This window comes from Ursus maritimus, unplaced genomic scaffold, assembly GCF_017311325.1.
Source record: "Ursus maritimus isolate PB19 unplaced genomic scaffold, ASM1731132v1 scaffold_8, whole genome shotgun sequence".
NCBI lineage: Eukaryota > Metazoa > Chordata > Mammalia > Carnivora > Ursidae > Ursus > Ursus maritimus.
The window spans coordinates 13,744,961-13,757,652 of NW_024426996.1; the positions used below are offsets into that span (position 1 = coordinate 13,744,961).

The window sequence follows — 12,692 nt, forward strand, 5'->3', positions numbered from 1 at the left end:
AACGAGGGCAGAGACTTACTGAGAAGACAGATTACAGTCACAGTACTACAGAAAAGGAAAATTAACCCACTTTCCCCACTTCTTCTTGGGGAGAAAATACACAGGCATACGAGGGGTTTAAAGCATCTTGGCAACCACGCCCCTACGGTTATGACGCTCTTCTGAGGGCAACAGACAAGGCACGAAGAAATCAGACACCAGTGGCTTTAGGCAACTATAAGAGGTGACTTTTCAAACCCTTGATTTTGTTTGTTTTTTTTGTTTTTTTTTTAAAGATTTTATTTATTTATTCGACAGAGAGAGAGACAGGCAGCGAGAGAGGGAACACAAGCAGGGGGAGTGGGAGAGGAAGAAGCAGGCTCATAGCAGAGGACCCTGATGTGGGGCTCGATCCCATCACGCCGGGATCACGCCCTGAGCCGAAGGCAGACGCTTAACCACTGTGCCACCCAGGCGCCCCCAAACCCTTGATTTTGAAGACGACTAACGAGAAATGTTGGTCTGAATAAACAATCCAAGAAAGACAGTTAGATCTTGGATAGAAGGAAGAGACTGAACCAACCATCTGCAAGCAATAAAAACGCACACTTTCCCACCACATCCCAGAACTTCCTTTTCCCATTCCCTGAAATTGACATAAGTGATAGCTCTGAAATGTTATTTCCAAAAATACCAATGCTTCTTGGTCAGTGAAGCAATTATTTAGAAAAATGAAAAGGGAGGCTTGAATGAATATACCTCCTTGTTCAGGTATTTGTCTCCTAATGGTTAGGACAGTCTGGCATTTTATTTGAGAGGCGATCTATGCAATGATGGAAATTAAATGCGATCTTATCTACAAAGTGCCTAGAATACCTAGCTCACGCCTGGAGCGCTGTGCACGTTAGCTGTGCTGTGAGAATGCTCTCAACCGCGCTGGACTGACAGTATGTGTTCTTTCGTACTTCTCGACTTCCATTTGTCTTCCTAGTCTGGAAAACGTTAAGATTGGTTTACAAATTATATAAATGAAAATACGAGTTGTATTTTAAATTCTAAACTGGAAGCTAGATGATGAAATTTGTAGTTTTTGTAGGGAACACTACACGTCGAGTCACGCCTATTTTCTCCCACAATTTTCTCCATTTTTCCATCATGAACTGCCCCCTGCCCAGTCCTTTAAGGTAGTGAATACTTTTCTCCAGGTGCCACATCCAACAGCTTCATCAGAGCGGCTGTCACCCACCGTTAAGTCTTTAGGATGACCCTCTCCTGCTTTTAAGTCTAAAATGGCTTCAAGGACCTGTTAACCCTCTGAAAATATTTGCTAAATTTTGCACCACAAGAGAAACAGACAGAATCCAAATGAAAAACTAAAGGTCAGGGGCGCCTGGCTGGCTCAGTCAGTAGAGTAAGTGACTCAATCTTAGGGTGATGAGTTTGAGCCCCATGCTGGGCATGGAGTCTACTGAAAAATCAAAAAAGAAAATACAGAAGAAAACCAAAATTTCACTAATGTGAAGGATCAGACACATTCTTCAACCGCTCAGAGAGCTTTTTTCTAGTGTTCACACTTAAAATGAAAGCAATGAACAAATCTTCACCATCCAAATTTGTGGAAAAGCACTCAGACTTGAACTGAGACCAGCCCTGCCTGCCTTGGGGCCCAGGCGCACACGCTGGGGGGAGGCAGCCACTCTGTGGGGAAGGCCCAAACAGTGGGAGTCAGGGTCCTGACAGGAAAGGGGGGAGCCCGCCCACACTGGGACAGATCTCAGGGTCATATGATCAATATTCGTAATACCTAGAACCCAGCAGGAATAAACCCAAAGACTATGATTCTCTGAGCATGAAGTAAGTATACAGTTGGACTACTTTTAAACTGATTTATCTGACAGCTTCTAACTAGTGACATACTTTAGGCAAGGAATTCCTCGTTGCCTAGATCCATGATGTCACAATGGAGCACCCTGCAAGAACGTCTCGATCCAGAGAACCAGCTTTGCACAATCTCAGCCCCGTGGTATGGTTCTACTCCAGCGGGTCCCAGCTCCACTAGGCATTAGGAGGGGGGAAGGGTGGGGGTGCAAACTCCGCCGTCGGCAATAAAGGCTCCTGGGGTGCCCAGCATGTGTAGCCAGGGTCTGGAACCACTGGTTCAGACCCTGATCCTGTCGGTATCACAGCAGAGAGGCAAACTGTTCCCAGGGGCAGATCTCTCTGCTGCCTGCCAAAGCATTCGAGAAAGCATGCATCTGACTCAGCTGAGGGGTCATTATTTCTCCATCCTCCAGACAGGGAGCTAAATGAGCTGCCCGAGTGCAGCAAGACCAAGGGCTGGGAATGGCCTTTTGGAGCGCACGGCTCACACACAACAGGAGAGCTGAGTTTCCTGTTCCAGAGCTACAAGCAATGCTTCTAGATTTGCACTGGGGTGTGGACCAGGCTGAGAACTGTCTGGGGACCCTCCAATTCCTAACATTCCCACCTGGTTTGTAAGTATTTTAGAAGCAAATCCTTCTCCCCACTCAAGCTAATGCAGAAGGTTCACTAGAGACTAGACAAGACATGACAGCTGGAGGACAATGTGATAAAAAGATTTCCCAGGAGAAAGGGGTGGTACAGGAGTGCATTTTTTAAAGATTTATTTATTTCAGAGAGAGAGCGAGAGAGAGCGAGCAAGGGGAGGGGCAGAGGGAGAATATCTTCAAGCAGACTCCCTGCAGAGCGTGGAGCCCCATGCAGGGCTTGACCCCACAACAGACAAGATCATGACCTGAGCAGAAAGCAAGAGTCAGAGGCTTAACCAACTGAACTAAGCAGGTGCCCCAAGGAGGGTATTTCTGAACCTTTCTCGGGGATATGAGATGCAGGCACCTTTTTCCTAGCCGGGTCCATGACAATTTCATCCATAAAGTTTTATGCTTTTAACACACACACACACACACACACACACACACACACACACACACAGACCGTATTAAATGTTATCGGACATGGGAATATGCCCTCTTCTGGCTGAAGCAGCACCACCAATTAGGACTGGATCCCACCTAGCTTGAGTGGCCAGCTGCGGTTATGGTGGTAATACACACCCTCACGTCTCGTTCAACAAGCTTCTGGAGAAAACAGTCGCCCTTTGCTATTTGATAAAGTCATGTTATATTTTTAACCTGGTGGAGTAACTGGTCGAATCACAGACAGGACAGCAGGCTTCGTGATCTTTTTGTCCTTTGTTATTCTTAGCTCAACTTCCACAACTGCGTAAGAAGTTTTTCTGTGTTCTTACAAGAGTGTTAAAAATTTTTATCCCTTGTCAGCAGGAAAGAGTTGGCCCTTCTTGTGCCTTTCACTCTGAATCTTGAACGGATTAGGTTGGAATGCCACAGAGGGAAAAATTCACTTATCTTTACCATGAAGCATTAGCAAAAAGTATATCAGGAGCTCAGTGATTCAGAATATAGGAAGGAAGGAAGACTGTCCAAAACAGTGGTATGTCCAAGTTAACTCAGGATCTTAAGTAGTGTATGAATATTTTTTTTAAAGATTTTATTTATTTGTTTGACAGAGAGGGAGACAGCACAAGCAGGGGGAGCAGGAGAGGGAGAAGCAGACTCCCCACCGAGCAGGGAGCCCAGTAGCGGAACTCGATCCCAGGACCCTGGGACCATGATCTGAGCCAAAGGCAGACGCTTAACCGATTGAGCCACCCAGGGGCCCCATGAATTCTTCCCCACTATGTTCGTTCCTTAAATGAAATTTCCAAAAACTGTGATAACTAAAATGACAGATTTTCAATACCGTACAACATACTACTAGCGGTCCGGTATTACTCAACAAGGTATCCTAACCATGCATTTAATAGCTCTATAACTTTTTTTTTTATAATGTTCTGCTTATTAATAAAAGCCTTTAATAGAGGTCACAAATTCTAAATCTGGTAGTTTCAAATTAATGAGGTGTTAGGCAGCCCTGAGTTAAAATACAGATGTAGTACCAGTACTAAAAAGGAACATACCACAGGAATAAAATTTAGCATATAGCAGTTCTTTCAGTAGTTCAGAATACTGATTAACATTTCAGTTCGTGTAAGGTATTAATTTCTAGGGCAAAACTTAATAATGGGTCAGATGGTAAATACCAATGTTATCAGAAAAAAATAAAAATGTACCCCAAAATGCTATGTTATCCTATAACAAGATATCCTTTACCTTGCCTGCCTCACCCTTTCTCAAACTAGCAAGACTGCTAAAGGGATCTAGCATTTGCTAACGCCTGCCGGCAGAGTGGGAAGCATGCAGGCCCACAGTGACAGGGTCATTCTGGTACAGGAGCAAAGGCTACATCAGATCGGAGCCAAGATTTCCCGCCTCTTCTAGGACAACTCAGGGGTCATAGCCAGCCCCAGGCCAACAGCAGGTACAATCCACACTGCAGAGGGAGGCTAGGCCCCCTTCACTCACCTTTCTTTTCTTGGCCAACTTGCTTGAATTGTCTGCGCCTCTCTTCTCCGAATCGAGCTTCTTCCCTGCGGGAGGCTGCTTGTCCTCGGGTTTCCTTGGACGGCCCCCCTTGCCAGGAAGCTGGGGTATCCGAGAAAGAAGGTCCAGGGTTATCTTCACCATCAAGATCGGCGGGGCAGGAGTGTCCCCGAGTGGGGACAGCAGCTTGGGGTCTCTCGCAGGCCCCGGGAGCTTGTCCTTCCTGCGGTCCTCCTGGACGACCACAGCGCGCCGGCAGCCACTAGTCCTGCCGCCGCCGCCGCCACTGTGGGGTGGGCCCTGGTTCTGGGTCAGGGGAACCAGGGCAAAGTGCTCGGGGCTCCTGGCCCCCGCATTGTCCTTCGTGGGCTCGGGGCCCGAGAGCCCCTTGGACGGGGCCAGCGGCCCGCTCCTGTGCTTCTTCCGCTCGCCAGGGCTGGGCGCCGCCGGCTTGGGCTCTCTGTCTCCCGCACGGGGCCGCCCTTTCGTCTTCACCTTGGGCTTGTCTTTGGAAGGCTGGTCTTTGGAGCCGTACGGAGGGGGTCCCGGCTCACTTTCCACCTGCAGGCCCGCCCGCGAGTCTGCCTGGGCCAAGGCCTTGACGGGCTTCTTGGGTTGTTTGGTTCCCACCGTCTGCCTCTGCGGCGGCTCCTGCTGCGCGGGCGACTTCTGACAGCTTCTCTTGCCGGCGTGGGGGCCTTCAGAGGCGCCCCGAGGGGCTTTGCTGGAGCTTCTGAGGGGAGGATCTTTGGATTCCGAGCGCTCGTGACCAGGGGCGGGGCCGCCGCTGTCGCCTCCACCCTTGCCCTTACTGTCGGGGTGCCGAGGCGGGGGCTCTGTGCTCCCCTGCGCGTCCGGGGGTGCTGCCGGCTGGCTGACCTTGGTCAGCCAGTTGTCCAGCTGCCATTTGTTTGTTGGAGGCGGCTCGGGCTAAAAACAAAGGACAAGAGAAAAATGTGAACTGACCAAGGACGATAAGCGCTTCTGTGCTAGTCAACCAATTGTACGGGGCTCTCCCAGGGAGGTGCAATCATTCCAAAACCCAAGAATTCGAGTCCTTTTCATCCTTCTCTAATTACAGGTCAGAGTCTCTTAATAATTAACTCTTCACACAATCTTCCAATCTGTGCTACAGGAACCTTTGCTGTAGCAGCTACTGACTAAGGATAGACCATGAGATACCACCACTGACCATTGCTGAGAAATCTCTGTAATATTAGGTATTTTATTCTAATGGCAATTACAGTGTAATTTAGACAGAACTGACACATTTTGGCTTGTAAACTACCAGAAAATAAAGGGAGAAATAAAGAATAAACAGAATCCTTTTATCAAAAGGATTTTCAGAAGGCCAATGAACACACTAATTCTTAGTGATTACCTGTAGGCTTTATCCTGTTTTTTTACATAGTTTCCATTGAAAATGACTTTCCTCAAGACTTGATTTCGTCTCTTTTATTTACTTAAAAACATTAAACATTTATCCATGACCAGGCTTGCAGATGATCACGGATTACAGCCTGATTTTCAAATTCTATACCTTGGTAAGAGAACAAGTGAAGTCACATTGACCAATTAAATTGGTCCCTAAGTTTAGTCCCACTTTAACTCTTTAAAAAAATCAAACATCAAGTCTCTTGTTACAGACAATCTTACCTGAAACAGCACCTATTTTTCTAAGAAACACAGGGAGGCTCCAGGCACACAATTAAAAGCAGTGAGATTAGACTGATGACAGCACATCTGATATGACTAACAAACAGACGTTCCTGACTTCTGGGCTCTTAACTGCGGTTTAAGGCTTTGTGGCTGACTGACTGCCGATGTATCCCAACATGCTCTCCAAGCAGATTATTAACAGAAGACCCAGTGATATCTGCCTCTCCAAGTTCCACTCTTACGTCTTGCACGTAGCGGTAAAGTGAGCTACTTACCTGAGCATTTCTACAGGCACACTACCGTACCGATCCATCTCAGGCCACATGGAAACAGATCTGTGGCTACCACAGTAAGCACTGACTACACCTTCTGAGAGGGCAGTACATCACTGACATGCTACATGTTTTTAAGATCCATTCATTCTGATGGGTGGTTTGTATGAATGACTAAATCATACACACGATGCACCAGGACGTTAGCTGGAAGATAGTCCACGTGGGATTTAACCGGTTAGATGATGGATAAGGAGCTCACTCCAGTAGGTGGGTGGTATTTTACAGGGAAAGACTGCTAACAATGTTCCCAAGTGGAACGTCCCAAATAATTCAACTCTATAAAAACACAACAACCGAATACATCAAGACATGTGGAGTTTTTGCCTAGGAAAAACTTAGGTAATAGAATGATCAGGGAGGTAGTTTGGGTTTGGTATAATTACAGCAGAAGAGGAACTTGAAGGAACCAGGTATGACTAAACTTCGGCCACAAAGAGGGCCGCAGAACTGTTTTTTCTGCCTGCCCCTTACTGCTGCTTAATATAATAGATCTCCTTCAATATCAACTCTATACCCAGGCTCTCAGTTGAATTTCAGAGCAGGGAAGAGGGAAGAAGGAAACTACTCTAATGTGCCAAGCATTTATTTTGCCACAGGAAATCTAAAACTGTATTCCATATTCTAACAAGACAGGAGGACAGTTAAGGGTGGAGAAAAGAGTAGCACCCAATACCTACTTGTCAAACGATATTTCCTGTGAACACTTTAGGGTGTTGTAATCCAGACAGCTAACTGGGGACAAGGCATTAGGATGTATCACTTGCCATTCACCTTGCGAACCAAACCCTTCAAACTCTTTCTTGGGACGGGTATGGATCTCTCATCAGGGCTAAGTTTACAGCTCCATTTGAATCACTGACATGCTCTACAGAAAAGTATTTATTCATGAACCAAAAAGGAAAGTCATTCTTGGTATAAATAACATCTGCTCTCCCCCCACCCCAAAACAGGGCAGTATAAGATACATTTAGTAGGAATGTCCTACTAAAGGAATGTCCTGATTACAGAAATAAAACACATATTCTTCCACTGTGGTCCTAAAAATGTCCAGAAGGGAGGCATATGGCCCAATTGCAGGGTAAAATTGAGTTTATGTGCCCAGGCAAGGAGAAAGAGTAGGGCCAATCCTTTCTACAGACCTGCTATAAAAGATGGAAAATCTACAGAATTCTTTTAAGGTCAGATATTCGGGTGTTGGGATGGGGAAAACTTTAACATAAGGGACTGACTGAAATCGATTTCACAATGAATTTTAAGTAAGAGTGCTGGGTAGGATCAAGGTTTGGACTTTGCTTTCTTGCCCTGCCTTTCCTCGTGCCCCGCCACCAGCCTCCCACAGCTAGCGCAACCCAAACACTGCACGCTGGACGTGAAAAAATACCAGACTTGTCTTCATCAGGCGTTTCCATAAATGTCTGACTGTATGTCCCTTTACGTCTCCTAACTCCTGAAACTGTCAGAACTTCGTGTATTTTAGGATAAATTGTGATGTTGAATAAAAAGTTTTGAGCTAGGCACAAATATGCCTACTCTTTCTTTCTTTCTTTCTTTCTTTTTCTTTCTTTTTTTTTGTAAAAACACTGTCATCATAAGTAAGTAGGAGTCCTAAAATGAAAGGAAAAGAAAAGGAGAGAAGAGAGAGAGAGAGAGAGAGAGAGAGAGAGAGAGAGGGAGGGAGGCACGGTGTCCTAGGAAAAACGGCTTCAGAGTTAGATGGCCATGGGCCTGAGTCTTGGTGCTACTACCTTTTGACAGGTGAAAAGACAGCTCCCAACCTCACAGGGTGGACAGGGAGCTAAGTCAAAGAATTCATGAAAAGGTACCCAGTGTCTAGGAGGCAAATTAACAAAGGCAGTGCGCGACAAGAACACCGGACAATGAATGGACTAGAAAACTACGGAGATCCTTGAATAACTGACAATAGAGGCATTTTTTTTCTGAACCGAAGCAGTAAAAAGACTCGTCCTCCATCTATTGAAAAGCTGCGATTTACATTTTGATTCACACTATCCAGCAGACACTGAAAGCAGCTTTCCCCGTAAGTTCGCCACCAGCCCATTGACAGGCATGGGACATTTCAGATCTCATAAGATCACTGGACCACTTTGTCCAATGAACTTAAAATGGAGTCATAAAAAGGAAAACTCTCAGCATTAAAAACAGATTTAAAAAGGGTGAGAAAGTTAAAGCTAGTAACTGTGGCTCATTGAGGAATTCATGACTCTTACACAGGAGATTTACAATAAGGCAGGTATTCCTTTTCAAAGGGGAGAAGGTAGTTAAATACACTGGGAAAAATTAAAGGTTTAAAATCTAGACCCAGACAAAATATTTCTGGTGACGTCAAGTGTCAGGACATGACATAACACTGTGCCCAAGTCTAGACAGATTTGCTCAACACAAAGGGACAAATATGAGCCTATTTGGTAAGGCGATTTAAAAAAATAAAGTAGGATGGGAACATTTATTTTTCAACTAAGAGTCTCTAAATCTACTCCAGCAACCTTCCGAGCAATAAGATACAATGGTTTCATTAATACAAACACCAGATTAAATGTTTCTTTCGAGTTTCAATTATTCAGCCAAATCGGTACCATTTCCATTTTATTTGAACTGAATTTTATTACTTAATTCAATTTTCTTTCTTCTTTAATAACCAAACAAGCATGCAGATTTTTCTACCTGAATAAGGTGAGACATAAAGCAAAGATCTTATAAACAGGGAACAATCACACAATTTGTCTGCAGAGTATATTCAGTATCTTTTTCCCTGAGACGCAGGGAAATGATTTCAACAGTAATTTGTATCACACAAGGAAACAGCCCCCAGAAATAGAGAGAGTAGTTTCCAAAATCTGAAAGGCATTTTAAGTGCAGTTAATGCTGATTCACGTTTATTCACTCCAGAAAATATTTATTGAGCACTTACTCTGTGCCAGACATAAATTTGTATATAATAAAAAAAAAAGGACACTCGGTTATTTTCCCAGCCTCCCTTGCCCGCGGCCCCAGCTGTGAAGGCTCAGTACGTGTTCTCCAGATGCATTCAGTTCATGCTCTAGTGGAACTGCCTTGATTGCTAAATGGCAGAGACAAATACTGGGAACTTTAATGCTTTATCAGAAACACTCATTTCCCAGGATTCCCGTCTAAAATATGCCAAGTCATTTTCTCTATACAAGCTGGTCTAATTCACTAAAAATGTCTTTCTTCCCTTTACACCAAGTAGTCTTCCCCAGCATAATTTTACATTGCTACTCCAAGTTTTGAGGGCATCTGGTAGCCCTGATTGTTATTCAACTTCTTATGCTCAACGATCCAGTAAAAAACAGCATAAATCCTCCAGATAAACTTAGTGCTTGCGATTTGCCGTCTCATCGGTTTATCTTACGGTATCTCCCAAGGGTGGGTGACAGGCAAACACAATTACCCGTTTTACATGGAGCAAAGCGAGCAAGAAACACAGCGCTGGCTAAAATCACTTCGCCATCAATTTAATGCATGGCTTTTAGGGATTCAAAAATAGAACCTCTGATGACTTATTTCTAGTTCACGTTCCTGCCCTTTGCTAAATTGGGCTGTCCCCTTTTGATTTCCTTAATTCATGCATTCCTGAAATTTCAAAAAGAGTTTTCATTAAGATTAAAACAGCAGCCTACTAAAAAAAAAGCTTTCTTTTTCAACAGAAGGGAAAAGAAAATGGTGTGCAAAACATTCTTCATGAGCTGCTCTTCCAAATAACACTAGCAACAACAGAGAAGAACTCATCGTTTCAAACAGGAGAGAGAAGACCGCTCCAAACCTCTAGGGCCAAATGTCTGGTAAGAAGTAAACAGAAATAGCTGACTCTACCCAGCATGGGAGTAGGAGAGAGCTGCCCCACGGCCAGAAGCACTCAGTCCAGGGTCAGTGCTGGCCCTCGGCAGACTCTGGCCCCACAGGACAGAACACTGCCATCTTAGGCTGCCTCTCTGCCTCCTGGAGGGGACACGGTACCTCAGGAGCCGGCGTTTCTCGGGGCTCATTCTCTTCGCTGTCACTTGAGCTGCTCTCGCTCTCCGAGTCCGAGGAGCTGTCTGAGTCACTGGTGCTCTCTGACTCGGCACTGCTGGAATGTGCTGAGGCCGCTGCTTCTGGAAGGGACTGTGGAGCACTGTGAAGCGACCCGAAGAGAGACTCTGAAGACACCTCGCAAGGTGGATGTTTTTCCCTCTCTGCTCATTTCCCCCCCCTTGGCCATTCTTCCGCTACTCAAAAGAAAGGGCCTCAACATTACCGAATATCACTAAATTACTAATATCATCCAGTTGACAGAAAGGCCCACAGTGGCTCAAAAACCAGTGAAAAAATCCTTAAAATAGCTCACCAAACAGCTACATAAAGGAGAAGCCTGTGGAATTTTGCTCCTGAAGAACATTTTGAGCTATACAAAATTTATGCTCGATGGTCATGCTTTTCTATCAGAATTTGGTAAACCACAGCATGGACAGGCTGCCTGTTTTTCTAAGTAAAGTTTCATTGGAACACGTCTACACCCATTATTTTATGTATTATCTGTGTCTGCTTTTATACTATGGAAGCAGAGCTGAATAGTTTCAAGACAGGCTAGATGGCCCACAAAGCCTAAAATATGTACTTTCTGACCCTTTAAATGAGTATATATTAGCCCAAGGAAGTTAATTTACAAAAGAACAGCCAATACATCAAAATCTCCCTCTATTCTCTATATGAAAACTAACCAAATGGTAGCCAGAGAATTACTGAATATCATATATTGAATATAAATTGTGTTCCTCGAGAAAGTGCCCTCAAAGGTAATCCATTCACACTCTTGGGTAGTATTATAAAAGAGGCCTTTCTTTATGAGTGGCTTAGGATCATCCCCAAATACCAGCCGAAGTAGAGATTAATTACTCCAAGTTTTAAGGATAGGGAAATCGGGGCGCCTGGGTGGCTCAGATGGTTAAGCGTCTGCTTTCGGCTCAGCTCATGATCTCAGAGTTGGGATCGAGCCCACATCGGGCTTCCTGCTCAGCAGGGAGTCTGCTTCTCCCTCTCCCTCTGCCTCTGCCTCTCCCCCCCCTTGTGCTCTATTTCTCTTTTTCTCTCTCTCAAATGAATAAATAAAATCTTAAAAAAAAAAAATAATAGGGCAGTAAGTCTAGGTCAGTGAGAAAACACACGCTGACCGCACTGCTGGACACATACCGAATTTCACAGCCTGTCTTAAAAACTTGCCCCAGAAGGATCGGCCAGAGGAGTAAATCAATAACTGTAACCTTGAGAGCCTCCACATCTACCTAAAATATGAAATAACTTGTTGAATAAAATTGTGTATTACAATAAGCAGAGCAAAAAAATATTAGATAAAGTCACTAGCTGAAGTAATTTTAAAACACACACAGGATGCTCTGATGTAATTTCCTCGCATAGAAAAATGCCACCTCAGGTCTGCGACCCCTTCACACTGGTAGCTGGAGTCAGTGATGACGGGAACCGAGATGCACCTTCCAGGTTATTCCTGCTTCTAATTTTTGCCCACCTTTCCTTTTGTTTCTTTTCCTCCACTTTTAAGGTAGGCTGTTTGGTCATAATTCATGCGCCATCACAAGCCACCAGAAATTACTGAACAGAACAGAACACAAACAAGTGAGCAGAGCTTATGAATCCGTGCTCTTCCTCCGCACGCACTACGGCACCACCTGCTCGACACGAGGCGTTTAGCGCCGCGCTCGTCTCGGGATGGTTGGCTCAGGACGGTTGGCCACATCACGAGAAGCACAACAGCTACCGCACAGCTGAACTCTTCGCCCGCGGGAGGCAGGTACTGGTACGTTACATCATTAAATTCAGTACCAGAGGAAAATACTATAAAGGTGGTTCGGATAACTTCCGTTTCCAAAAATTAAAGCATCTTATATTCTGGAATACGGCTGCTGTTTACAAAGGGAAAAGAGCGCCATTTTTCATCACACTAAAATGCACTCTAGCTCATTTTTAAAAGTAGCTAAGGGGTGCCTGGCTGGGCTCCCATCGGTAGAACATGCAACCCCTGATCTCGGGGTTGTGGGTTCAAGCCCCATGTTGGATATAGAGATTATTTAAAATCTATTTATTTATTAAATGAAATAAAGTAAAATGAAAGCAGCTCAAACAATTAGAAATTCATGACTGAGAAAACAGGCACTATGGAAAACAATTAACAGAAATGATTCAGCTTTATAATTTCTGAAAACAG

General features: G+C 44.7%; 1 protein-coding gene across 4 annotated transcripts in view; it reads right to left on the bottom strand.

The window, feature by feature from the left end:
* The window catches only part of AFF1 (AF4/FMR2 family member 1), a 203,937-nt gene that overhangs the window by 30,665 nt on the left and 160,580 nt on the right, over window positions 1-12,692 (bottom strand). For all 4 annotated transcript variants that reach the window (XR_005833430.1, XR_005833429.1, XR_005833427.1 and 1 more), the window contains 2 exons: window positions 10,451-10,607; window positions 4,443-5,390 (listed from right to left, as the gene is read on the bottom strand). Coding sequence is in view for 1 of the 4 variants with exons in the window: in XM_040625065.1 (XP_040480999.1) it covers window positions 4,443-5,390; window positions 10,451-10,607 (1,105 nt within the window). In the remaining 3 variants the exon portion in view is untranslated. The remainder of the gene's footprint in view (window positions 1-4,442; window positions 5,391-10,450; window positions 10,608-12,692) is intronic.